The 27,848-nt window shown below is 47.8% G+C and overlaps 1 protein-coding gene across 6 annotated transcripts in view; it reads right to left on the bottom strand.

Annotated features, from left to right (window-relative positions):
• cacna1fb (calcium channel, voltage-dependent, L type, alpha 1F subunit) overlaps positions 1–27,848 on the bottom strand; it is a 48,689-nt gene that overhangs the window by 11,953 nt on the left and 8,888 nt on the right. For 4 of the 6 annotated variants that reach the window (XR_010324223.1, XM_064299812.1, XM_064299815.1 and 1 more), the window contains exons 4-37: positions 26,952–27,091; positions 24,495–24,637; positions 23,573–23,725; positions 22,121–22,317; positions 21,171–21,274; positions 20,859–21,010; positions 20,619–20,693; positions 20,406–20,487; positions 19,744–19,770; positions 18,184–18,344; positions 17,654–17,879; positions 17,244–17,451; positions 16,308–16,428; positions 15,072–15,147; positions 14,677–14,710; positions 14,298–14,352; positions 13,802–13,910; positions 12,741–12,870; positions 12,332–12,391; positions 10,884–10,990; positions 10,136–10,223; positions 9,770–9,877; positions 9,381–9,433; positions 8,799–8,945; positions 7,780–7,981; positions 7,335–7,493; positions 6,924–7,034; positions 6,463–6,546; positions 5,968–6,096; positions 5,512–5,577; positions 5,263–5,354; positions 4,835–4,994; positions 2,812–2,939; positions 71–167 (exon numbers count right to left, since the gene is read on the bottom strand). Coding sequence is in view for 5 of the 6 variants with exons in the window: in XM_064299812.1 (XP_064155882.1) it covers positions 71–167; positions 2,812–2,939; positions 4,835–4,994; positions 5,263–5,354; positions 5,512–5,577; positions 5,968–6,096; positions 6,463–6,546; positions 6,924–7,034; positions 7,335–7,493; positions 7,780–7,981; positions 8,799–8,945; positions 9,381–9,433; positions 9,770–9,877; positions 10,136–10,223; positions 10,884–10,990; positions 12,332–12,391; positions 12,741–12,870; positions 13,802–13,910; positions 14,298–14,352; positions 14,677–14,710; positions 15,072–15,147; positions 16,308–16,428; positions 17,244–17,451; positions 17,654–17,879; positions 18,184–18,344; positions 19,744–19,770; positions 20,406–20,487; positions 20,619–20,693; positions 20,859–21,010; positions 21,171–21,274; positions 22,121–22,317; positions 23,573–23,725; positions 24,495–24,637; positions 26,952–27,091 (3,984 nt within the window). In the remaining variant the exon portion in view is untranslated. The remainder of the gene's footprint in view (positions 1–70; positions 168–2,811; positions 2,940–4,834; positions 4,995–5,262; positions 5,355–5,511; positions 5,578–5,967; positions 6,097–6,462; positions 6,547–6,923; positions 7,035–7,334; positions 7,494–7,779; positions 7,982–8,798; positions 8,946–9,380; positions 9,434–9,769; positions 9,878–10,135; positions 10,224–10,883; positions 10,991–12,331; positions 12,392–12,740; positions 12,871–13,801; positions 13,911–14,297; positions 14,353–14,676; positions 14,711–15,071; positions 15,148–16,307; positions 16,429–17,243; positions 17,452–17,653; positions 17,880–18,183; positions 18,345–19,743; positions 19,771–20,405; positions 20,488–20,618; positions 20,694–20,858; positions 21,011–21,170; positions 21,275–22,120; positions 22,318–23,572; positions 23,726–24,494; positions 24,638–26,951; positions 27,092–27,848) is intronic. The other 2 variants (XM_064299816.1, XM_064299814.1) reach the window with 2 other exon arrangements.

Here is a 27,848-nt window from a genome sequence, read left to right as displayed (position 1 = left end):
AGAGTAGCGGTCAGTCACACTGAGAGCAGCGGTCAGTCACACTGAGAGTAGCGGGCGTGTTGGGTCTTACTTTGCAGGCGACGCGGTGAGGGCAGAGTTTCCCAAAACCCAGAGGGGGCTGGATTCTGCGCAGCAGTGCGACCACGTCCAGATGCTTAATACGACCCCTACAACACAAACACACCCCTCTGAAACACTACCCAACGACCGCACACACTCCTACACAACACAAACACACCCCTCTGAAACACTACCCAACGACCGCACACACTCCTACACAACACAAACACACCCCTCTGAAACACTACCCAACAACCGCACACACTCCTACACAACACAATACCACCCCTCTGAAACACTACCCAACAACCGCACACACTCCTACACAACACAATACCACCCCTCTGAAACAGTACCCAACAACCGCACACACTCCTACACAACACAATACCACCCCTCTGAAACACTACCCAACAACCGCACACACTCCTACACAACACAAACACACCCCTCTGAAACACTACCCAACAACCGCACACACTCCTACACAACACAAACACACCCCTCTGAAACACTACCCAACGACCGCACACACTCCTACACGACACACACACCCCTCTGAAACACTACCCAACAACCGCACACACTACTACACAACACAAACACACCCCTCTGAAACACTAATCAACAACCGCACACACTCCTACACAACACAAACACACCCCTCTGAAACACTACCCAACAACCGCACACACTCCTACACAACACAAACACCCCCCTCTGAAACACTAATCAACAACCGCACACTCCTACACAACACAAACACACCCCTCTGAAACACTACCCAACAACCGCACACACTCCTACACAACACAAACACACCCCTCTGAAACACTACCCAACAACCGCACACACTCCTACACAACACAAACACACCCCTCTGAAACACTAAGCAACAACCGCACACACTCCTACACGACACACACACCCCTCTGAAACACTACCCAACAACCGCACACACTCCTACACAACACAGACACACCCCTCTGAAACACTACCCAACAACCGCACACACTCCTACACAACACAAACACACCCCTCTGAAACACTACTCAACAACCGCATACACTCCTACACAACACAAACACACCCCTCTGAAACACTACCCAACAACCGCACACACTCCTACACAACACAGACGCACCCCTCTGAAACACTACCCAACGACCGCACACACTCCTACACAACACAGACACACCCCTCTGAAACACTACCCAACGACCGCACACACTCCTACACAACACAAACACACCCCTCTGAAACACTACCCAACGACCACACACACTACTACACAACACAAACACACCCCTCTGAAACACTACCCAACAACCGCACACACTCCTACACAACACAAACACACCCCTCTGAAACACTACCCAACAACCGCACACACTCCTACACAACACAAACACACCCCTCTGAAACACTAATCAACAACCGCACACACTCCTACACAACACAAACACACCCCTCTGAAACACTACCCAACAACCGCACACACTCCTACACAACACAAACACACCCCTCTAAAACAATAATCAACAACCGCACACACTCCTACACAACACAAACACACCCCTCTGAAACACTACCCAACAACCGCACACACTCCTACACAACACAAACACACCCCTCTGAAACACTACCCAACAACCGCACACACTCCTACACAACACAAACACACCCCTCTGAAACACTACCCAACAACCGCACACACTCCTACACAACACAATACCACCCCTCTGAAACACTACCCAACAACCGCACACACTCCTACACAACACAGACACACCCCTCTGAAACACTACCCAACAACCGCACACACTCCTACACAACACAAACACACCCCTCTGAAACACTACCTAACAACCGCACACACTCCTACACAACACAGACGCACCCCTCTGAAACACTACCCAACGACCGCACACACTCCTACACAACACAGACACACCCCTCTGAAACACTACCCAACGACCGCACACACTCCTACACAATACAAACACACCCCTCTGAAACACTACCCAACAACTGCACACACTCCTACACAACCACAAACAACTGCACACTCCTACACATCCACAAACAACCACACATCTGAAACAACCACAACCACAAACAACCACAGACTCCTACACAACCACAAACCACAAACAGCCACACACTTCTACACAACCACCGACACCCAGACACTCCTACACAACCACCAACACCCACACACTCCTACACAACCACAAACAACCACACATATCTGAAACAACCACACACTCCTACACATCCACAGACATCCACACACCTTACACAACCACAAACATCCAAACACCTTAAACATAATGGCACATTCTCCTACACAACCAGAAACATCCACACACTGCTGCACACCCACAAACAACCACACATATCTGAAACAACCACACACTATTACACAACCACACACATCTGAAACACAACCACTAACCCAACCACACACTGCTACACAACCACAGACAACCACACACATCTGAAACACAACCATTGACACAACCACACACACCTTCGACTTCAACATAATCACACGCACACCATTAACACAGTCACACATACTGCTACACACCAAGGAGAACCACACACGTATTAAACACAACCGCCCACTATTTAAACACAACCACACACAGAGCCACACAACCACACACACAGCCACACGTGCCTTAAACACAGCCGCACACTCTACGTAACCCCCGCACACGCCGCACACGCCGCACACGCCCTTACTTGGCCTCGGGGTCATACTCTGCCCAGATCCTTTTGAACTCATCCAGGTGGTGCGGGCCCAGGATGGACCAATCACGGGTCAGGTAGTCAAAGTTGTCCATGATGACAGCGACGAACAGGTTAATGATCTGGGAAATGGGTGTGAACAAAAATAACAGCATATGTAAACACTCACTACGCTCCTGCAGCCCAGGCCCAGTGCAGTGTGTGTCGAAGGCATACAGGAATGTATGTGGGGACCGTTCAGACTGCACACAGTGTATGTAGGGACCACATGCAGTGCGTGTACACTCTGGAGTGCCTATGTAGTCACGTGCATGACATGCATAGAATGCATGTACCATATGAGTGCAGAGTGCATGTGTGTAGGGCAGTGGTCTCCAACCCTGGTCCTGGAGAGCTACAGGGTCTGCTGGTTTTCATAGTGACTCTGCACTTCATGAATCAATTAGAGCAGTTGATTACACAGTTAACTCAACTCACCTGGTGTCTTGGGTCTCAGTTGGGTGCTGATTTTAAGGTGAAAACAAAAACCAGCAGACCCTGTGGCTCTCCAGGACCAGGGTTGGAGACCACTGATGTAGGGTGTATAGGCAGTTTGAGCAGTGTGTGGAGGGAATCAAAGTTTTTTAAGCATAATAAGAACAACCGCCACCACGGCACATATTGGCGATCTTTCATCCTTTCATCCAGGTAGTAAACAATTAAACGGCAGAGGCCATGTGAAACGCATCACTGATGAGCGGAGAGCTGTGTAAGTTTCTCTGGATGAGAGTAGAGCTGTGTAAGTTTCTCTGGATGAGCGTAGAGCTGTGTAAGTTTCTCTGGATGAGCGTAGAGCTGTGTGAGTTTCTCTGGATGAGCGTAGAGCTGTGTAAGTTTCTCTAGATGAGTGTAGAGCTGTGTAAGTTTCTCTGGATGAGCGTAGAGCTGTGTAAGTTTCTCTGGATGAGCGTAGAGCTGTGTAAGTTTCTCTGGATGAGTGTAGAGCTGTGTAAGTTTCTCTGGATGAGCGTAGAGCTGTGTAAGTTTCTCTGGATGAGCGTAGAGCTGTGTAAGTTTCTCTGGATGAGCGTAGAGCTGTGTGAGTTTCTCTCTATGAGCGTAGAGCTGTGTAAGTTTCTCTGGATGAGCGTAGAGCTGTGTAAGTTTCGATGAGCGTAGAGTTGTGTGAGTTTCTCTGGATGAGTGTAGAGCTGTGTAAGTTTCTCTGGATGAGTACAGAGCTGTGTAAGTTTATCTAGATGAGCGTAGAGCTGTGTAAGTCTCTCTAGATGAGCGTAGAGCTGTGTAAGTTTCTCTAGATGAGCGTAGAGCTGTGTAAGTCTCTCTAGATGAGCGTAGAGCTGTGTAAGTTTCTCTAGATGAGTGTAGAGCTGTGTAAGTTTCTCTAGATGAGCGTAGAGCTGTGTAAGTCTCTCTAGATGAGTGTAGAGCTGTGTAAGTTTCTCTGGATGAGCGTAGAGCTGTGTAAGTTTCTCTGGATGAGCGTAGAGCTGTGTAAGTTTCTCTGTATGAGCGTAGAGCTGTGTAAGTCTCTCTGGATGAGTGCAGAGCTGTGTAAGTTTCTCTCTATGAGCGTAGAGCTGTGTAGTCTCTAGATTACAGGAGTGTGACGTTCTCTATCAGAGCGACTGTTACAACAAGTGTGTGATTACCATAAGCGGAACATAGTAGACGTGTAAATCTAGAGAGCAAGTTTAAGTCGTCCAGTGAGGAGAGCAATTCCAGATAGTAACTGTGACCCAGTGGAGGGTTAAGCTGATGAGCTACTTAAGTCAACGAGCGAACGGCAATCTACTCTAGTCGAAAGGGAAAAATAAGCGGTAAGTTCAAGATGGTAGCTGTGTAAGTCTCTCTGGATGAGTGTAGAGCTGTGTACGTTTCTCTGGATGAGCGTAGAGCTGTGTGAGTTTCTCTAGATGAGCGTAGAGCTGTGTAAATTTCTCTGGATGAGTGTAGAGTTGTCTGGATGAGAGAGTGCTGAATGCTGATGCGTGATGTAAGGTCTTGCGGAACGTACCAGAAAGGCACAGAGCATGAAGAAGCTGATGAAGTAGACGATGGCGAAGTTGCTCCCGCAGGTGAACTCCTCTCCCTGCTCGTAGTCCGACTCCGGGTCACAGCGTTTCCCTGGCAGGCTGGCCAGCATGATCTCCTGCCACGCCTCTCCTGTCGCACACCTGAAAACACCAGGTACCAGCATGTCCCCAGCTGTAGCCTGTTGTGCTGCTTGAACTGTAGCAGTACTGAGGATTGTGGGAGCTGTAGTTTATGTTGAGTGTCACCTGAACAGTAGCAGATCTGATGATTGGGCAACTTTAGTTCCGGATGAGAGTTACATGAACAGTAGCAGTACTGTGGAGTATGGGAGCTGTAGTTTTATTAGTTACCTGAAGAGTTGGAGTAATGAGGATTGTGGGAACTGTAGTTTTTTGGTAGGTTTTTTACCTGAACAGTAGAAGTACAGCTTGTGGGAAGGTCTGGAAGTTGTTGTTTCTGTTGATCTGGGTGTAGTCCTGCATGGCTATCTTACCAAAGGTCTAGAGCAGAGAGTAGGATAAATAATAGTCGTTATTAAAGTGATAAAAATATAAACTACTTCTTCAGCATACCCTTACAATATTTCCCACATGCACAGAATAATGATTAGATGAGAGAGAGACAGAGAGAAAGAGAGAGAGACAGAGAGAGACTCACTTGCATGCCAATGACAGCATAGATGAAGAATATCATAGCAATGAGGAGGGCAACATAAGGCAAGGCCTGTGTATAAAAGAGAGAGAGAGAGAGAGCGAGGGAGACAGGGAGAGAGAGAGAATGATAGAGGGTAAGATTTGGGACAAATATATTGCATCTCATATTTCTGAAATACATAGGAGCACCAAATACAGGACATCCTAAGACAGTGTAGAGAATGACTACCTCAGAAAAACAGTTAGGTCAGGACTAATGTTCTGAACAGCATCCGTGTGTGTGTGTGTGGGTACGAGTGGGAGTGTATGTTTATACAGTATGTGTGGGCTGTACATGTGATGCCAGGTTATGTAAAGAGACAATCTGTTCAGAGGATAATTTGTTCCCGCTAATTTGCTTTACCTCACATTCACAATTTTTTACGATCTAACTGTGGTCTCATGACCTTTGACCTCTAACCTGGAGGGACTTCACAAAGGTCCACAGCAGTGTGCGGATGCCCTCCCCCTTGCTAAGCAGTTTAACCAATCGCATTACTCGGAACAAACGAAAGAAAGTGATGGACACTCGGGAGCTGTCTTCCGAGCTCTGAGAGAGATAGAGAAAGAGAGAAAGAGAGACAAAGGAGGAAAATTAAAAAAAATAAGATGTAACAGAGAATATCAGTCCCTTTCTGATACATAGAAACACAATGTTTTAGTTTATCTTTCCACAAGTGGCCTATCTCTGACAGTGAAAAAATATTCAAATGAGGAAGATGGTGATGAACATGAGGAAGGGACAAAGGCTCAACATGCAGACAAAGCATGGTCACTGTAGTGAATTATGAATAACTAGCTTTTAATAAATTTACACATGATTAAACATAGCATACAAATGTAAGAATTGCACCAAATTGCATGACCACATTCACAGTAATAATAATTTAAAAATTTGACAAGTTATCAGACTCACGCTAAACTCTGTGACCACGATGTCCACGACACTGCCCACCACAATAAGAGCATCAAATGAATTCCAGGCATCAATGAAATAGTGCTGAAGGAAGAGGTAAAACTTTATTAATTACAAAAAAAATGTCTACAAGAAACAAAGAAAATTTATATTATACATACATATATATATATATACTGTAGCTGGAAGCTGTAGATGACTACTGCTGTCACACACATAGGTGGCAGGCTGCCAAGCTCAGCTGATAGGGCAGTACTGTCAGACACGGGCCCTGTCAACTACTTTGAACTAAATCTACAGGTCTCCAGACATAAGCCCAGTCACAAGAAAGTACTACTCAAGCAAGCGCAAACTGCTACAACCACCTGGATGTGCTCATTACCTCAGAAAAAATAAAAAAGACAAAGAGGAAGAGAAAGGAAAGACAGATGAGGGAGAGGAGATACACGATGCAACCTTACCCTTGGTCTGAGGGCAAGGATCTTGAGGACCATTTCAAAAGTGAAAAGCCCAGTGAAGACCATGTTGAGGATGTCCATGGTATAGCTGAAGCGTTTTGACTGCTCATAGTGCTGAGAGACAGAGAGACACTATCATCTTCCACCTGTCACCAAATAACTGCCATATCACACACAGTAATGTTCCACTGCCATTTAAATAATAACTGCAATATGACACACAGTAATGTTCCACTGCCCTTTAATAAATAACTGCTATATCACACACAGTAATGTTACACTGCCCTTTAATGAATAACTGCTATATCACATACAGTAATGTTCCACGGCCCTGCCAGTGAAGCATAATTCGAACATCACGTCCATTTCTGTTTTGCGAAGGCCGTACATGTGTCTGGCTCACTCTCTGAATACCTGCACAGCCAGCGTCACGGTGTTGAGCAGAATCAGGACGAACATGATGTACTCGAACGCAGTGGAGTTCACTATGGACCAGAACTTGTACTGGACCGGGTTTTTAGGGATGTACACTTTCAGGGGCTGAGCTTTCAGAGCATACTCTACGCACTGCCTCTGAAGGAGAGAAGGAGAGGAGGAGTCTTACTACACCAACGTTACACCACGCGATAACTAGTAAACAGCTATAACACCCTACCAAAATGAGAGAAGATATATTTACCAATCTATTCATTGGAAAATTTACATTTACAATTATGTTATTGGCTATTTTTAAAGTCAGTTTTCAAGGGCCTTTCACAATTTAAGTAAATATCACTTTGTCAGTTCATTGTGATGTACTATAAGACATTACGTCAAAGATAAAACCACTACTGATAGTGTTTTGGAAGTGACAACGGACCTGGTTCTTGTCCAACTCGCAGTTCTTGTACTCCTGCTCCCCCTGTTCGCGGAAGGTGATGATGACGAAACCCACAAAGATGTTCATCATGAAGAAGGCGATGATGATGATGTAGACGATGAAGAAGATGGAGATCTCTATGCGGTAGTTGTAGATGGGACCGTGGTTCTCGCCGTTGGCATCGATGGCCTTGTACAGAAGCCTGAGAGAAAGAAGGGGAGAGAAAATCAGCAGATTTTTCCAATGGCTTTTCCTCTATTTCCGTACACAAAATGGCGGAAGTATTGGTGGACTCTACTTCCCTATTCTCGCTTTTCACAACTCAGATTCCCTGCAGATGACCTGGTGCTAAAGCCAGGCCCACACATGGGGGGGGGGGTCCTTCAGGAGCCCTGTCACCCCCAACCCCACCCCCCAACAGGTCTGCAATGACGACCCCCCCTCTCCGGGTGGCAATGCTTAGGGCCCCCAAAAGGTCTGGCTCCAGTGCTCACTGTTCAAACTACTCTGAAAGCACTGTGGTACAAACTGCCAATTGCTACAAACTGAAAGCAGTCCAACCATACAGCACAGCTGCCCTAAAGATAAATGTAGCTTGCGAAACTACTAATTAGTAATTACTCAAAAAATGTAGTTCAATGCGTAGCAATTGGCAGTTGACCGTTGGCAACTATAGCGGAGCAGAGCGCTTCTCACCAATCAGGATGAGAGGGAAAAGAGAGAGAGGAGGCAGGATTTGGTCAAAGGGGTTTATAAAAACATATTTTAGGGCCAAAAGTAGTTGGTAGTTCCAGTAAACTACACCTCAAAATGACAATAAAGTACAATAAACTACTACAACCACTACACAAATCTGAATGTAGTTGAACTGCCAGTGAGCTTCTGCAAAAAAAAAAACTACTAGTTTTATTACATGCGGCTAAATTACTTCCCAACATTGGTTAAAGGGACTACAGCTGGGAATGGACCTGGACTGGAACGAATGTGTTCCGGAATGATCCGTTTGCGCGCGCACTCACGCTGGCCAGCCCTCGAAGGTGGACACGGTGAACAGCGCCATCATGCCCATCAGCACGTTGTCGAAGTTGAAGTCGCTGTTCAGCCAGATCCTCTCCCTCACCATGGGCTGTGTCACGTCGCCGTCCTTGTACACCACGAAGGTCCCCCTGGAAGGAAAACCCCAACACGTGACTTGGGGGTGGGGGGCTTTACAGTCGCCTTGGCGTGCAGTCATGGTGCCATGTGGTATGGTGGAGGTGTTGGGGAAGTGCAGTCACAATGCTGGGGGTGTGGGAGTGTTGCAGGTGTGGTCACACCGTTTGGGGTGCAGTGACAGTCTTGGGGGTGCGGTCACAGTCTCATGGGTGTGGTCACACTGTTGGAGGTGTGGTCACAGTCTCTTAGGGCGGTGGTCACACTTTTGGGGGTGTGGTCACAGTCTCAGGGGATGGTCACAGTGTTGCAGGTGTGTCACAGAGTTGGTGGTGTGGACAGAGTGCTGGGGGTGTGATCAGAATGTTGCAGGTGTTGTCAGAGTGTTGGGGGTGCAGTCACAGTCTCGGGGGTGCGGTCAGAGTATTGGGGGGTACAGAATGACTCACTTGCACTGGTCTGGGGTGCTTTTTGCCTCATCGGTACAGCGGTAAAATTTCCCCTGGAACACAAGCAAACACAGGAAATCAAGGGAACTCAAGCAAACACAGGAAATCAGGGAAGACGACAGTAACGAGGTAAAATGGCACAGAGAGTGTGTGGTGTAATCACATTCACTGCAACCAGACTTTCTAACTGCATTTTCTAAATGTATTTCTAAATGTAATCAAACTGTGTAGTGCAAACATACTGAAGTGAAATTGTATATCAACTATAGTCGGACCTAGTCAGATAATGTAATATTGCATATCCAGACCGCCTGTAGCATAATCACTGAAGTGTAGTAGTATCACCTGTAATCAGACTGTCTAGTGTAATATTGTATTTTCATAAGTACCTTAAAGAGTTGCACTCCGATGCAGGCGAACATGAACTGCAGCAGTGTGGTGACAATCATGATGTTCCCAATGGTCCGGATGGCCACAAAGACGCACTGCACCACGTGCTGGAGACAGACAGTCACACACACACACACACACACACATTAGACATAATCTTTAAACTGAAACTTTTAGACATTCTACGAGGCTGAAAACACAGACGCACACTCATCCATGGAAGAACATGAACATACTATCAAAAACATACACACACACAACACCCCCCCACAAAGACACACACACATGCACACACACACACACACGCACACACGCACACACACACACAGACACACACACACACACACACACACACACACACACACCTTCAGGCCCTTGGCTCTGTTAATGGCTCGTAGAGGCCTAAGAACTCGAAGGACCCGGAGAATCTTTACCACGGAGATCGTGCTCGAGCTGAGAGAAAGGGACAGCAGACAAAAACCAAATATAACACCACAATGTAAAATAAGATTGCCCTAACTTTTGTATACTTCCATAAAATCCCACAAATCTAACTGCATAAAAGCATTTTGAACATCACTGAAAAAAAACAGTGATGTCCCCCTCGCTTTGTGAAACACACACAGGCGACAGGCGTAAAAACGAAATATGATCTGTCTGTCACTCATCAAACGGGAGTTTCAGGTGCAATATGCGCCTTTGTCCAACAGAGGTCGCCTTTGAGTACAATATCCAGTGCCCTCCAAAAGGACTCGCACAGTGGAATAAATCAAAATATTCACAAGTATTTCCATCCCTGTGTTCAGTACTTATAGTATTGCATTGCTTATTTAGGCAGTCTTCTTTGTTCATCTTTACCAAAGGTGTGAATCATGGTGGCAGGCATTGTACGCCATGTTTGAATTTTCTGGTATTTTCTCTGCCTTCTGTTATACTGTTTTCCCCAGTGGACCGTTTGTGCATACGATACACACAAAGAGAAACACTGCATCTCCGGGCAGCGCTGATTAAAAATGCAGTTCCATCTTTTGCTGCAGTGACCGTGGGACCCGGTCATGTTGACCGTGACCTGAACCATGTCGGTAAGGAGGACCGGACGCGTTTCGCACTCACTGAAGGAAGAAGGAGACCAGCGACACACTGACGACCAGCAGGTCCAGAAGGTTGAACCAGTTCCTGCAGAAAGATCCCTGGTGCAGAAAAGCACCATGTACGGTCATCTAGACCGAGAAGGAGAAAGGAGGTTAACACACTGACCGCTATCACTTAACACTGTGTACGCTCAACTAGACCAGAGAGAGAGGAGGTTAACACACTGACCGCTATCACTTAACACTGTGTACGCTCAACTAGACCAGAGAGAGAGGAGGTTAACACACTGACCGCTATCACTTAACACTGTGTACGCTCAACTAGACCAGAGAGAGAGGAGGTTAACACACTGACCGCTATCACTTAACACTGTGTACGCTCAACTAGATCAGAGAGAGAGGAGGTTAACACACTGACCGCTATCACTTAACACTGTGTACGCTCAACTAGACCAGAGAGAGAGGAGGTTAATACACTGACCGCTGTCACTTAACACTGAGTACGCTCAACTAGACCGAGAAGAGAGGAGGTTAACACACTGACCGCTATCACTTAACACCGTGTACGCTCAACTACACCAGGAACAGAGGAGGTTAACACACTGACCGCTATCACTTAACACTGTGTATGCTCAACTAGACCAGAGAGAGAGGAGGTTAACACACTGACCGCTATCACTTAACACTGTGTACGCTCAACTAGACCAGAGAGAGGAGGTTAACACACTGACCACTATCACTTAACACTGTGTACGCTCAACTAGACCAGAGAGAGGAGGTTAACACACTGACCACTATCACTTAACACTGTGTACGCTCAACTAGACCAGAGAGAGGAGGTTAACACACTGACCACTATCACTTAACACTGTATGCTCAACTAGACCAGAGAGAGAGGATGTTAACACACACGCTCAACTAGACCAGAGAGAGAGGAGGTTAACACACTGACCGCTATCACTTAACACTGTGTACGCTCAACTAGACCAGAGAGAGAGGTTAACACACTGACCGCTATCACTTAACACCGTGTATGCTCAACTAGACCAGAGAGAGAGGATGTTAACACACACGCTCAACTAGACCAGAGAGAGAGGAGGTTAACACACTGACCGCTACATTACTTAATACCGTGTACAGTAATCTAGACCAGGAAGAGAGGAGGTTAACACACTGACCGCTATCACTTAACACTGTGTACGCTCAACTAGACCAGAGAGAGAGGAGGTTAACACACTGACTGCTATCACTTAACACTGTGTACGCTCAACTAGACCGAGAAGAGAGGAGGTTAACACACTGACCGTTACACCACTTAACACTTTTTCTCCATCTGTATCATAATGTTAAATCGGTTATCTGGTTCATGCATAACCAAAGAGATGATTCGGCTGATTACATGTCCACGTTACGTGAATTTTAGCCACAAAAATGAACAACAAAACCTCGTAAGGCCACAGACCGTTTTACCTTCAGCAAGATCTCCACGGTGAATATGGATGTGAAGGCATAGTCCGCATAGCCAAGGACCTGTTGGGAGAGACACAGAGAACACGAGTCCATTAGCCCTCTGTAGCCAATCAGCGATGAGCACCATCTCAAACTCTGGCACCGTTCATGTCATTAACTACATAGCCAATCTCCACATCTCACACACCTGCTGCTCCTTTTACAGAACAGATCAAACTTGGAGTTTGATCACCCTAAGGAACACGTACTTCTTCAAGTGTACACATGAATTGAAAGGACACACACCAGACTGAGTATATACAGGTTAGTCATGAAAAGGCACTTTTCCGGCAAATGCTGGCTAACTTGTAAAAATCACAGATCCACAGTAGATGCGCTGCTTTCTGTAACGTGACTGCAGGAACCTTACGTTGTTCCTGAAGGAGTGAGCTCTGATTGGATCCTCCGCAGCCAATGAGATGCTGCTGAGGATGATGAAGACCAGGATGAGGTTGGTGAAGATGTGGTGATGGATCAAGACGTGGCAGCCGACTCGAATCCTGAGAGAAAGAGAGAGGGAAGAAAAACAGGCACAGAGAAAAAGAGAAAGATAAGAGGGGGTGGAGAAAAGACATGGAGAGAAGTAGCGCGTGTAGAAGGGATTATAAGAAAGCACAGAAAGTCAAAAACTGCAATTGTTGGAAGTTTAATTCCCATAGTTTTATACTGCTAATGATCTGAGTGAATGAAACTGATGGGAGGCTGTTGGACTGAATCAATCCCAGAATGCCGAGTGCCCCGCCCATTTGTGGAGTGCCCAGTTCATGACGTCATCGCAGACGTGTAGCATTATCTGCACTGCTTAACACTATAACAGCAAGGGAGCAGGCACCTTACGGTGGTACATGTGTGTAATGTGCGTACGGTATCAGGAATAACTTTAAAATTAGAGCGTGTGGAGCGTGTGTAGCATGTGTGCAGCATGAGTAGCGTGTGCAGTGTGTGTGTGTGTGTGTGTTTGTGAGGAACATGTGTTGTGTGTGCTGCCATATGCAGAAGAGTCTAGTGTAGTGTGTGTGCAATGTGAGTGTAGCATATGTGTAGTGTGTGTGCAGTGTGAGTTCAGCGTATGTGTAGTGTGTGTGCAGTCACTGCAGTATGAGTGCAGTGTATGCGTAGTGTGTGTGCAGTGAGTGCAGCATGTGTAGTGTGTGTGCAGTGTGAGTGCAGCGTATGTGTAGTGTGTGTGTAATGTGAGTGCAGTGTATGTGTAGTGTGTGTGCAATGTGAGTGCAGTATGTGTGTAGCGTGTGTGCAATGTGAGTGCAGTGTTTGTGTAGTGTGTGTGCAGTGTGAGTGCAGTGTATGTGTACTGTGTGTTTAATGTGAGTGCAGCGTATGTGTAGTGTGTGTGTAATGTGAGTGCAGTGTATGTGTTGTGTGTGTGCAATGTAAGTGCAGTGTTTGTGTAGTGTGTGTGCAGTAACTCACGGGTTAGTGTTGCTGAGGCAGAAGAAGGCACTTCCTTCAGGAATAGGGAGAACTTTTTCTTTGGGAGGTACGAAATCAGCCACATTTAAATCCAGCTCATTAACCTCCTCTGGGGGGAGACAGAGCATATGTGAGAACAACAGAGTCACCTTGCTAATAAACACAGTCACCTCTGCTTATAAACACAGTCATTAAACACCTTATAAAAACACAGTCACCTCTTTTTATAAACACAGTCACCTATGCTTATAAACACAGTCATTAAACACCTTATAAAAACACAGTCACCTCTTTTTATAAACACAGTCACATCTGCTTATAAACACAGTCAGCTCTCCTTAAACACCTTATACACACAGTCACCTCTGCTTAAGAACACAGTCACTTCTCTTCAAACACCTTAAAACAGGCAACTCTCCTCAAATACTTCACATTAACAGATGTGGTTATGTTATGACATTTGTCTACTGTGAGCACATTTTTGTCTCATACTCACCTGCCTCTTCACCCTCCTCTGGCTCTTCCTCTTCCTCATACTCTTCAATATCAACCTGCATAGAGAAGGAGTAAATACCAGAAGGAGGAGGTTCACTTATACTAGAGATCAACTACAAGAGGGGTTACTTTACTAATACTACAGAGAACACATGAATGGATACTCCACTAATACTAAAGAGTGAGTACAGGAGGGGTTACTCCACTAATACTAAAGAGTGAGTACAGGAGGAGTTACTCCACTAATACTAAAGAGTGAGTACAGGAGGAGTTACTCCACTAATACTAAAGAGTGCGTACAGGAGGAGTCACTACAGTTTATCTGACAGATCTGGGCAGAACCACAGGGGAACAGTGTTTCTACTGCAGAAACATTTTACCTTTATATCTTCAGCCTCCACCTCTTTTTCAACTCTGAAAAACCAAAACAACATGGTCCCTCAGCACAGAACCAGGTTCTGAACACGCGTGCGCTCTGTGCTCTCCCCCCCGTCTGCTCTCCCTCCATCCACTCCTCCTCCCCTCTCTCATTACATTACATTACATTACAGGCATTTAGCAGACGCTCTTATCCAGAGCGACTTACACAACTTTTTACATAGCATTTACATTGCATCCATTTATACAGCTGGATGTATACTGAAGCAATGCAGGTTAAGTACCTTGCTCAAGGGTACAACGGCAGTGTCCTTACCCGGGAATCGAACCTGCGACCTTTCGGTTACAAGTCTAGTTCCTTACCCACTGTGCTACACTCCGGCCTCTCACTCCTTACTTTTTCTTTTTCCCATCTCCATCCCCGCTGGCCAGGTTATCCACAGCGATGGCCAAGAAGACGTTTAGCAGGATGTCTGACAGGGGCGGTCAAGGAACCCACAGAGACAGCGGGAGAGAGAGCGAGACATTACATCACATTACATCACATTACATTACACTTAGCCGAAGCTCTTGTCCAGAGAGACTGACAGAAGCGGAGAACATCATTGTTAGTCATAGGAATACAGGAGTGCAATTATAAGCAAGTAGGCACTGAAGGCCCATTCATAATCTGTTAACCTAACATGCCAACAATCTGCATGGTAACCAAAACAAATAACACAACACCATTAACTCCAAAGGAACATCAATGATGAAAGAAAGGGCAGCGAAAGAGGGTCAGACATGATGCAAACTATAGAGGTGACTCTTCAGTCTGCAGTGGGAAGATGGGTAGGGTTTCTGCTGTTCTGACTGCAGTGGGGAGATGGGCAGGGTTTCTGCTGTTCTGACTGCAGTGGGAAGATGGGCAGGGTTTCTGCTGTCCTGACTGCAGTGGGAAGATGGGCAGGGTTTCTGCTGTTCTGACTGCAGTGGGGAGATGGGCAGGGTTTCTGCTGTCCTGACTGCAGTGGTAAGATGGGTAGGGTTTCTGCTGTTCTGACTGCAGTGGGGAGGATGGACAGGGTTTCTGCTGTTCTGACTGCAGTGGGATGATGGGCAGGGTTTCTGCTGTTCTGACTGCAGTGGGGAGATGGGCAGCGTTTCTGCTGTTCTGACTGCAGTGGGGAGATGGGCAGGGTTTCTGCTGTCCTGACTGCAGTGGAAGATGGGTAGGGTTTCTGCTGTTCTGACTGCAGTGGGAATATGGGCAGGGTTTCTGCTGTTCTGACTGCAGTGGGAACATGGGCAGGGTTTTCTGCTGTTCTGACTGCAGTGGAAGATGGGCAGGGTTTCTGCTGTTCTGACTGCAGTGAAAGATGGGCAGGATTTTCTGCTGTTCTGACTGCAGTGGGAAGATGGGCAAGGTTTATGCTGTTCTGACAGCAGTGGAAGATGGGCAGGGTTTTCTGCTGTACTGACTGCAGAGGGAAGCTCACTCCACCACAGCGGGACCAGAAGTGACCGGAGGAATGACCTGGAATTGCAGGCACGGGGCCGAGAGAGAGACAGACAGACGGACGGACAGACGGACAGACGTAGAGGGATAGAGGAGCGCGGGCGACTTCGGAAGATCCCGCGGAGTGGAGGATACAGTTTCCGCAGATGAACAGAATGACGAAGTATATGCAGACGATCATCCCGGGGAAGTTGGGCCCTCCGTACGCCATGATGCCGTCGTACATCACCACGTTCCAGTCCTCCCCCGTCAGGATCTGCGCGCACAGACGAGGAGGAAGTCACCCCCTCAGCCAGCCCAGAACCGCCTGCAGACCACAGGCTTCACCGGGTGGAAATATCCTGCTTCAAATATTTATTTATTTTTTATTTTTTATTTTTACAGACAGTGCACAATTAAAAGGTAATCGCACCAGAGTTAGCTAGCAGCTAATTTACATCTGTTGTCCCTGGGCAGGTATAACCCTAACCCTAAACCCTCAGGCCAAAACGGCCGGCAGACCACAGGATTCACCGGGTGGAAATATCCTCCAACCTGCAGCATTCTGCAACCAGTCTGTAGTCCTGCTTCACATTAAGCTATATATATATATTTTTAATTGGTTTCAAATTATTTAAAGATACTAAGATCTATAACAGTTCTGAAAAGGAAAAAAAAATTTGCTAGGAGACAGAGAATAGAATAAATAGGCTTAACGGGGTCACGTACGGAGATAAAAATGTAACTATATCACTAGAGCAGAACTAACCGGCCCAGCAGGAATTACACAGGCAGTCAGGTGGAGAAAGCACAGGACGTTCCATCTCCATTGGTTTCCAGTGGAATGATACTGTAATACCCCATCACACTGCATCAGGGGCCTCCAATCTTATCCGACTAGGGCTGGTCCAGCGCTAAGACACCTGATTTCTGCTTATCAAGGGCAACCCCTTGATCTATTTCAGTGTACTTCACCGGGATATAAAGTGTATAATGTGCGAAGGATAACATACTGCATATGCTGGAGAGTACAGGATGTGGGTGTGGGGGATGTGGGGGAGCGGTGCGGGGGGTGGGGGGGGGGGCGGTCACCTGAAAGCAGGTGAGCAGGGCCTGTGGGAAGGTGTCGAAGGTGCTGCGCTTGGTCTGCGTCTCGTCGAAGTTGAACTTCCCGCCAAAGAGCTGCATCCCCAGGAGGGCGAAGATGATGAGGAAGAGGAAGAGGAGCAGCAGCAGCGAGGCGATGGATTTCATGGAGTTCAGCAGCGACGCCACCAGGTTGGACAGAGCCGTCCAGTGGCTGGGGAAGAGGTCAAGGGTCAGCTAAAAGGGCAAGAATGTCTGCATGCCGTTGGGTTTTTTTTCAATGCAAGCGCTGCACAAGTCCACTAATTCTGCATCGCACAAACGCGCCAGTCAAACCATCAGGCCCACCCACCGGCCTGTGCAGGTGACAGGCTATTATCGGGCAGCGACAGCCAATCGGAGCGCTCATAACGTACCGTGTGACCTTAAATATGCGCAGCAGACGCACGCATCGCAGCACGGAGATCCCCAGAGGGGGCATGATCTCCAGCTCCACCAGGATGGTCTCCACGATGCCGCCGCACACCACGAAGCAGTCGAAGCGGTTGAAGAAGGCCACGAAGTACACCTGCAGCCCCAGGCTGTACATCTTCAGCAACATCTCCACCGTGAACAGAGACAGCAGCACCTTATTGGCAATGTCTGGAGGAAGTAGAGAGGGAGGGAGGGAGAGAGAGAGAGAGAGAGAGGGGGGGAGAGAGAGAGGAGGAGGAGAGAGAGACAGAGAGAAAGAGTGTTAGTTATTGGGTGATTTAGACACAGTTATTGGGTGATGTAGACCTGTCCTGGGTGGTGCAACCACACGGTTATTGAGTGGTGCAGACTCATAGTTATTGGGTAGAAGACAAACACACAGTTATTGGGTGGTAGACACACACAGTTACTGGGTGATGCAGACATGGTTAGTGGGTGGAGGACAGGGACTGGCACAGAGGGCAGAACCCACCCTGGACTTCAGTGAGCCACTCAGGTTGGTTGTAATGCTCAGACGCACTGGTGACGGTGTTGAGGAACACGAGGAGCAGCACCAGCCAGTAGAAGGTGACCGACTTCACCGCGACGCGGCAATTCCTGCGGCTGGCGCGATTCCAGCGGCGCACAATCCGGCTGCACACAATAACGTCAGAACGCATGAGCAGGACCCCACATGCTAACAGTGCCCCACATATTAACAGTGCCCCATGTGCTAACAGTGCCCTAAATGCTAACAGTGCCTCATGCACTAGGAGGACCCCACATGCTAACAGTGCCCCATGCGCTAACAGTGTCCCACATGCTAACAGTGCCCTAAATGCTAACAGTGCCTCATGCACTAAGAGGACCCCACATGCTAACAGTGCCCCATGCGCTAACAGTGCCTCACATGCTAACAGTGCCCCATGCGCTAACAGTGCCTCACATGCTAACAGTGCCCCATGTGCTAACAGTGCCTCACATGCTAACAGTGCCTCATGCGCTAAGAGGACCCCACATGCTAACAGTGCCTCATGCGCTAAGAGGACCCCACATGCTAACAGTGCCTCATGCGCTAAGAGGACCCCACATGCTAACAGTGCCCCATGCGCTAAGAGGACCCCACATGCTAACAGTGCCTCATGTGCTAACAGTGCCTCATGCGCTAAGAGGACCCCACATGCTAACAGTGCCTCATGCGCTAAGAGGACCCCACATGCTAACAGTGCCCCACATGCTAACAGTGCCTCATATGCTAACAGCGCCCCATGCGCTAAGAGGACCCCACATGCTAACAGTGCTCCATGCGCTAACAGTGCCCCGCATGCTAACAGTGCCTCATGCGCTAAGAGGACCCCACATGCTAACGTGCCCCACATGCTAATAGTGCCCCATGCGCTAAGAGGACCCCACATGCTAACGTGCCCCACATGCTAATAGTGCCCCATGCGCTAAGAGGACCCCACATGCTAACAGTGCTCCATGCGCTAACAGTGCCCCACATGCTAACAGAGCCCCATGTGCTAACAGTGCCCCATGCGCTAACAGTGCCTCACATGCTAACAGTTCACCATGCACATGTGCTAACTGGACCCCACGCCCCAACAGGACCTCACACTCATAGGATCTTACATGATAACAGGATTCCACGTCAGTGTGTGTTTCTGCACAATGTGCTAACAGAACCACACATGCTAACATGGCTCAATCTGCTAACAGAGCCTCCTCCTGCATTTTTTTCCGAATGGCAGCTTAAAGTCACAGTTGGAAATATTCGTGTAAAATCGCGCGGGGTGGTAACGCCCGAAGCATAGGCTCTGCGTCTCGGGGCCGCTGTCTGTGAACACTTTAGCAGTGGTTTGATGGTCCTAGGCCCTATTGTCTGGGAGCTGAACCCCACTCACTAACAGGACTCCATGTGCTAACATTACCACACATTAGGACACACTAACAGGATCACACAGCCTAACAGGGCCAAACATGCAATCAGAACCCTCCCTAAACAGACACTAAATACGAATGATTATATAATGCATGTCGACATCAGACTCACCAGAGAGGGTTTTTCATAATCCGAGCACTGGCAGCAATATTGAAAATAAGTAAATAATTAAGTAAATTACAGAGGAATAATGCAATTCAACAAAAACAAATCAGTTCTCAACGTCCACACAGATACAGAGCTTCCCTGAATTAGCTTTGGTAATTATCCTCGGTGATTAATTTCCTCATGCATTTTCCCTTCAAAACAATAGTTCTGATTTTAAAATATGAAAAATGAGCAAACCTGAACGCTGTCCAGGTGGGGGCAGAGAGTGTTTAGGCGGCGGTAGAGTGTTGAGGTGGGGGTAGATTGTTCAGGCAGAGGTTGTGTTCAGGAAAGGGTAGAGTGTTCAGGCAGAGGTGGTGTTCAGGTGGTGAGTAGTATTCAGGTGGGGGTAGAGTGTTCAGGTAGGTGTAGAGTGTTCATATGTGGGTAGAGTGTTGAGGTGGGGGTAGAATGTTCAGGAAAGGGTAGAGTGTTCAGGCGGAGGCGGTGTTCAGGTGGGGCTGGAGTGTTCAGGCAGAAGTGGTGTTCAGGTGGTGAGTAGTGTTCAGGTAGGGGTAGAGTGTTCAGGTGAGAGTCGAGTGTTCAGGTGGGGGTAGAGTGATTAGGTGAGGAGAGTGTTCAGGTGGAGGTGGTGTTCAGGTGGTGAGTAGTGTTCAGGGTGTTACCAGCAGGCTGCACAGCAGTCGGTGTGTTCTTCATCAATGTTCTCAGTGTTCTCAGATGCTGTCTCACTGGCAGGAAGACTTGCTGAATGAGAGAACGAATGAGAGAGAGAGCAAGAGAGAAACAGCCAGTGAAAGATGAGAACCCCAGTTACAGGCACATTTCTGAGTGCAACACGTGTGAACAGACAGACAGAAAAAGAATAGAGAAAATACCATGTGTTTCATTGGAATGACTGAACCAGCCAAACTTCCCTCTCTTCTTATCAGACAGGTCCCCCAATGTGAGACCTACAGAGAGAGCAGCAGTGAGTCAGAGTGAGGAGAGAGAGAGCAGCAGTGAGTCAGAGAGAGGAGAGAGAGAGCAACAGTGAGGAGAGAGAGAGCAGCAGTGATTCGGAGTGAGGACAGAGAGCAGTGATTCAGGGACCACAGGCTGGGCAGGGTTAGACTCACGTCTACTGCCGTCCTCATCCTCCTCGTCCACGTCCTCGGCCTGAGTGATCCACTCCATGTACCCACACAGATCCTCCTCCATCTGCTGCTTCTCACGCAGTTTCTGAAAGTCCCCGCGAGCCTTCGCCTTCTCCCTCTCCTTAGAGAACTCTCTGGGGAAACAACAGCCTATTACACACGTGCACAGGTACACACGTGCACACACACATACACGTGGACACACAGGCACGCACGCACATGCACACACACACACACCCACAAATAAATAAACAAGCATACACTGCATTGATTGCTGAGTTTTAGGACACTCACCCGCTCAGCACACCCAACACCAGGTTGAGCACAAAGAAAGAGCCAAAGATGACCAGGCTGACAAAGTAGACCCAGGGTAACTCAAAGCCAATAGCATCATTCATCTAGAGAGAGAGGGAGGGAGGGAATGAGTGAGAGAGGGAGGGAGGGAATGAGAGAGAGAGGGAGGGAGAGAGAGATTAGCACCGGAACACAGAGACACAGGTGCACAGAGGTACAGAAACAGACTTTTCAGTTATTTTTAAAAATCTTTTATTGGAATCTTCAAGCTTGATGCTAATGCTTTTACACCACTTTAAAGGGCTGGGTGGTATAGCCTACCTCATTTTTAGGTAGGCTATATCTGTAGCAATGTGTGGTTTTGCAGAACCATTGGCAAGAAAGAAAAAAGTTTTTAGCTCAAAAATGATGGCGCTGGTGAGGACACCAGCAGGACCAGAGAGCTTTAGAGTCCGACCAAGCAGTCACATGACCACACAGTCACATGACCCAAGCATGTCTCTGAATATAATTTCTTGTTGAAGTGCGTTTGATGGGGGAAGCAGACGCAGTAGCTGCGTTGTGGGGACCTGAGCCGATGTAGCAGCAGGTCCTGTGCATCCTGCCAATGAAGAGCTCCAGGCCGATGATGACGTAGATGATGATGACGAAGAGGACCAGCATATTGTGCACCTGTATTTAGGCCTATTTATTCTCAAGCAGAATTATTCATTTTCTTTATAATTCGTATAAGCTCATCTTGCCTGCCATAGAATTGTTTTACTGATTTAAGGCAGAGCTGAGTGTTCTTGTGTGTAGGCCAGCCAGTCTAACGAGTTTAAAAATTCAAATGACAACAAAAATATCCGCATCGGATCGGTGTTGGCCGGTACCGAACGGTACTGTACTCGGATTCGGGTCTGGAAACCTGGCTCGGGACATCGCTGAAGGAGACACGCGGGGGGAATTACCCAGTAGAGCACGTCGGTCCAGCCCTCCATGGTGATGCACTGGAAGACCGTGAGCATGGCGAAGAAGAAGTTGTCGAAGTTGGTGATGCCGCCGTTGGGCCCGTCCCACTTTCCCCGGCACTCGGAGCCGTTGACGGCGCACTGCCGGCCGTGCCCGGCGAAGGCGCACGGCACGGGGTCGTCCTCCACGTTGATGTCTGAAAGAGAGAGAGAGAGAGACGGCCGCGGGCGTCACCTGACCGCCGCCGCCGCGACAGGAACAACGGCAAGCTAAATGCTACGAGGCTACAATGCGCGGGACACGGCTAACTGCACATGGGGGCGGCAGTGTAGCGTAATGGGTAAGGAGCTGGTCTTGTAACCGAAAGGTCACAGGTTCGATTCCTAGGTAGGACATTGCCGTTGCAATGTAAAACGTTGTGCAAGTCGCACTGGATAAGAGCATCTGCTAAAAGCCTTGCAATGTACATCCTAAGCGATAGTTATTGGTTTACGTAATCGATTGAGGTCAGACTGTTAGGTTTAGAGCAGTGTTTCTCAACCCTGGTCCTGGAGACCCACTGACCTGCATGTTTTAGATGTCTCCCTGCTCCAACACACCTGATTCAAACGAATGGGTCGTTATCAGGCTTCTGCAGAGCTTGATGACGACCCATTAATTTGAATCAGGTGTGTTGGAGCAGGGAAACATCTAAAACATGTCCCCAGGACCAGGGTTGAGAAACACTGGTTTAGAGAGATATGCAGATTAAATTAACTGACGACATGTTCCTTGGACCATTTGAAAGACACAAGTAGACTTGAGAAACGCATCCTTCAGTTGTGTTCTTTAAGTCCGGACACACTCCTACACAATGCTACGGCAACTGTACAGTGCTGCCATAATCGTACACTACAGCGCGATTAATAACGTTTTCGTCGAATAGGAGCCCTTCAGAAGAAATGCGTCCATTCATAATTAACTGGGCTGGTAACCTAAAGGTTGCAGGTTCAATCTCACTGCCTTCAGCTACATAACCTGAATTGCTTCTGTATACAGTGAGCTCATTGCATCCATGCAATCATTGCAAGCAAAGCACTAAACATGACGACTTTCATTTACATAACATTAATATGTCCCAAACATTACGGCACCCAGAAATAGGGGGGCTACGTATGTATAAAAGTCCTGTCGTTTTAACCAAAGTGTATTAAAAAAAAAACTTCTATTGTTTGATCTAAAATTGTACAAAATAGTAAAAATAATACAGAACCATATCAAGAAAAAAAAAAAGTTCTTGGCCCAAACATTATGGAGCTGGTGAGGAAACCAGCAGGACCAGAGAGCTTTAGAGTCTGACCAAGCAGTCACATGACCACACAGTCACATGACCCAAGCATGTCTCTGAATATAATTTGTTGTCGAAGTGTGTTTGATGGGAGAAGCTGACGCAGGAGCTGCGTTGTGGGGACCTGTGCCGATGTAGTAGCAGGTCCTGTGCATCCTGCCGATGAAGAGCTCCAGGCCGATGATGGCGTAGATGATGATGACGAAGAGGACCAGCAGGGCGATGTGCAGCAGGGGCACCATGGCCTTCATGATGGAGTTCAACACGATCTGGAGACCTGGACACACGTGCGCACACACACACACACACACACACACACGCACACACACACAAAAGCTGATATTGACACCAAAAACACAGAGAACACAGCAGTATGCGTGTCCATGTGTGCCAGTGCGTGTGTGTGTGTATACAGTGTGTGTATGTGTGTGTGTATACAGTGTGTGTGTGTGTGTGTGTGTGTGTGAGTGCGTGTGTGAGTGTGTGTGAGTGTGTGTGGGTGCAGTATGTGTTCAGTGAGTGAGTGTGTGTGTATACAGTGTGTGTGTGTGTGTGTACAGTCAGTGAGTGTGTGTGAGGGCGCAGTGAGTGTGAGTGTGAGTGTACAGTAAGTGTGTGTGTACGTGTGTTCAGTGAGTGAGTGTGTGTGTGTGTGAGTGTGTCAGTGTACAGTAAGTGTGTGTGAGGGCGCAGTGTGTGAGTGTGTGTGAGGGTGCAGTGAGTGTGTGTGTGAGGGCGCAGTGAGTGAGTGTGTGAGGGCACAGTGTGTGAGTGAGTGTGTGAGGGTGCAGTGAGTGTGTGTGTGTGAGGGCGCAGTGAGTGAGTGTGTGTGTGAGGGCGCAGTGAGTGAGTGTGTGAGGGCACAGTGAGTGAGTGAGTGTGTGTGTGTGTGTGTGAGTGTGTCAGTGTACAGTAAGTGTGTGTGAGGGTGCAGTGAGTGTGTGAGTGTGTGAGGGCGCAGTGTGTGAGTGTGTGAGGGCGCAGTGTGTGAGTGTGTGAGGGCGCAGTGAGTGAGTGTGTGAGTGTGTGAGGGCGCAGGGACGCACTGGGTACTCCTGAGACCAGTCTGAGGGGGCGGAGCACTCTGAAGGCTCTCAGGGCCTTCACATCCAGCCCCCCCGGCTTCCCCGCCATGTGATGCGCATCCCCCGGCCTGTGGGTCATCGTCTCCAGCACCACGCTGAACAACCTGCAACACACACACACGCACACGCTTACATAGACACACACACGCTTACACAGGCGTACCTACACACACACACGCTTACACAGGCGTACATACACACACGTTTACACGTTTTGATATTCCCATTCCTCTGAGCTTCATTTGAAGGTCAGCGTACGCAGCCAGTTCCTTGCCACAATCTGCCATAGTTCAGTGCAAAGCCGATGATGTCATATATGTGACAAGCTGTTTACTTCCTGTTGTTTCCCCATAATTACACTTTCCCGCTTCATACAGTACACGGCTAAGATAATTCTCTGCTGACCTTAAATAATTTCGCTTTTTCATCTGTTTCTCTTCTGGCTAACGGCTAATCTGAATGCATCGCTGGCATTTCACGAAACAACCCAAAACTTGCATTTGGTGAAACGCTTGATGGAGCTCTATTACTGCGAAAAATTGGGGTGGAGAATTCCAAAGCACCACAGAATTTAAAAAAGGCATAATTTCTAACAAATGAGAAAGTGTCAAGATATATCTCATATGGGTGTGCTGACTGGTCACAAAATATGATGATTGTTAGGTCTTTGGACACTTTTCCAATTTATTTTGGCGATATCGATTGCTGGGGGGAAAGGATGAAAATCTCACAGAAAATGAGAAAGTAGAAAAAATTGCTTCAAATTGAAAACCAGCAAGTGATTTGTAATTCAGTTTTAACTGGCTGGCACTCCTGCCAATCAATAAAAGAGCAGCGTGAGTTGGCCGTACCTCCTAAGCCCCGCCTCAGCGCTGTCCGTGCGCAAAGCTGGATTCGCGAGCGCACACACACACACTTCAGCGCTGTCCATGCGCAAAGCTGGGCTCACGAGCGCACACACACACACACACACCTCAGTGAGTCGCGGGTCGGAAAGGAACAGGCAGAGGGGATTTAGCACGGACAAACGGGATTGGCTGCTGGCCACATCGCATTATTAACGGAATCGTTTGAATGCGTATATTGTCATTTCTGAAATGCGTGTTTTAGTATGTTAGCCAGCTCTTACTCTATCAAGTGCTTTCATAGACCTCCACTTTTGATAAAAAGTGATATACTTTCCAAAAAATAAAGCGCATTTCGATGACTCTCTTTCCCTGGTACAATCAGTGAGGGCAGTCCCATCCCCCCACCCCAGTCCCCTCAGAGCGACATTATCTCAAATTAGTTTGGACCCAAAACGTTCCCCCTCCATTCGAAATGAACCGCAAAGCTTCATGCTACACACAAAGGCACATTAAGTCCAGTAAAGTGCCACATCGTCTTCACTGATGTTTGGAGAGGGGTTGAAATGAGCTACAGCTATCCTCAGTACCAACATATTCACTCTGTTCCTCTTCTCCGTGTGGAATCCAGCTTCGGCTTCCATTTTAAGATTCAGCTCGCCCGTCAAGATGAAGCAAATTTAGCAGCGTCCCTGTGTCAGTAATCCATGGTTAAGCTACAATCCTTTGAATGTTGGATCAATTTTTTGTATACGCATAATAAATACAGATGAAAAGCTAAAAAAGCATCATAACAATTACATATGGAAATAAATTAATTTTGCATGCTTCTTATGTACCAATAATAGTTTGGTTACTCCCACATAAATAAACCTACATAAGAAAATTTAACAAAATTTTGACATTATTTCCTTTGAACGTGCCCTCTGATGAACAAGGAGCTTCAGAAGTGAACACTTTCACTGCATGCCAGCCCACTACATGATGGGTAACTATGGCCCACTGCCCCATGGGTAATCTCAGCCATAAAACCATGAGGAACACACAGGGTCGGTCAGCCCAAACTGAAGCCCGGGCCGTGTAAAGGATCTATAGCCTGTGAATCTGGACTGCATTGCCCACTGCTTTAAAGCTCGCTGTTCCAACAAACAGCGTTCGACATGTTGCCTTGTCAGTCAAATCTAAGCGGCCAAAACTGGGCTTTGTTTTTTGAAGCTCACTTCCTGGTTTTGTTGAGAGACGCAGCTCACTAGCGACAGCGGTTGGCTCCAGTCCAGGTCTTTCAGCCTCCCGTTCCAATGTAGATCAATGGTAACAATGCAGTCAAAATATGAAGTCAATCATTTTTCCCCACAAGAACATGTAGTTACTGGAGTTGCTCTTCGTCTAATGTCTCCCCAAGTGCTGATTTATTAAGTTATTGTGTCAATATTTAAATGTTTTGTGTACCAATCGGGGAAGGCTGGCGGGAGGAGCTGGAGGAGAGGGCCGGGGGGAGGGCTGAGGGGAGAACCGGGGGGAGAGACTCAGAGTACCAGAGAAAACGGAGAAAGGGAAAAGAGATGCAGCGTACCCCACGATGACGATGACGAAGTCCAGCATGTTCCAGCCGTTGCGGATGTAGGAGGTGGGGTGCATGACTAACCCGTACGCCAGGATCTTCAGAAAGGTCTCCACGGTGAAGATGATCAGAAAGACGTACTCCACTTGCTCCTGCAGGGTCACAGGCGCACCCCAGGCCGCATGAGTCAGTCAGTCCGACTCAATTTGGCCAAATTCAGTTCAGTTTCACTCATACTCATCCCTCTACGGAAGGTTACGATGAAACGCGCTGTTCCAGATAAATGCTCACGCATCCATACGGGGTTGATTATTGCCATTTACTTTCCCCTAGCAGAGAGTCTTATCCAGAGTGACTAGCTGCACGTGCTCTTGCATTGCAAGCGTACCCATCTGAGTTAAATGAGCAGGGTCCTGACTAACAGTAACCCCAGGCCAGAGGATACTGAGACAGACCCAAGCTAATGCTAAACAGAATCTAGAGTATCAGGCTGAAATACAACAGGGGGGACACACAAGTTTACTGTACAGAAGCTTTACAGCTTTCCATCAGCTGGGGTGGGGGATCAGGACTTAAACCACAGAGAGCTGCAGCTCAAAGTTAAAATCCATAATTAACACATGCTCTGGTTCTAATTATTCAGCAGGTGAATTTTCTTAACAGGAGCTGAACATTGCCCACAGACGGAGAGCAGGAAGGAGTAGCTGGGTGGAGGGCAGGCAGGTGTAGTTGGGTGTCAGGTGATGCAGGTGGGTCCAGGGTGGTGTAGCAGGGTGGTGGTGTAGCAGGGTGGAGAGCAGGCAGGTGTAATTGGGTGTGAGGTGGTGCAGGTGGGTCCAGGGTGGTGTATTTGGGGGGTGGTGTAGCAGGGTGGAGGGCAGGCAGGTGTAATTGGGTGTAAGGTGATGC

The sequence above is a fragment of the Anguilla rostrata genome, chromosome 11 (assembly GCF_018555375.3).
Source record: "Anguilla rostrata isolate EN2019 chromosome 11, ASM1855537v3, whole genome shotgun sequence".
NCBI classification, from domain to species: domain Eukaryota; kingdom Metazoa; phylum Chordata; class Actinopteri; order Anguilliformes; family Anguillidae; genus Anguilla; species Anguilla rostrata.
Note: the sequence above shows the minus strand (reverse complement) of the source record. Positions and strands in the feature narration are given on the sequence as shown.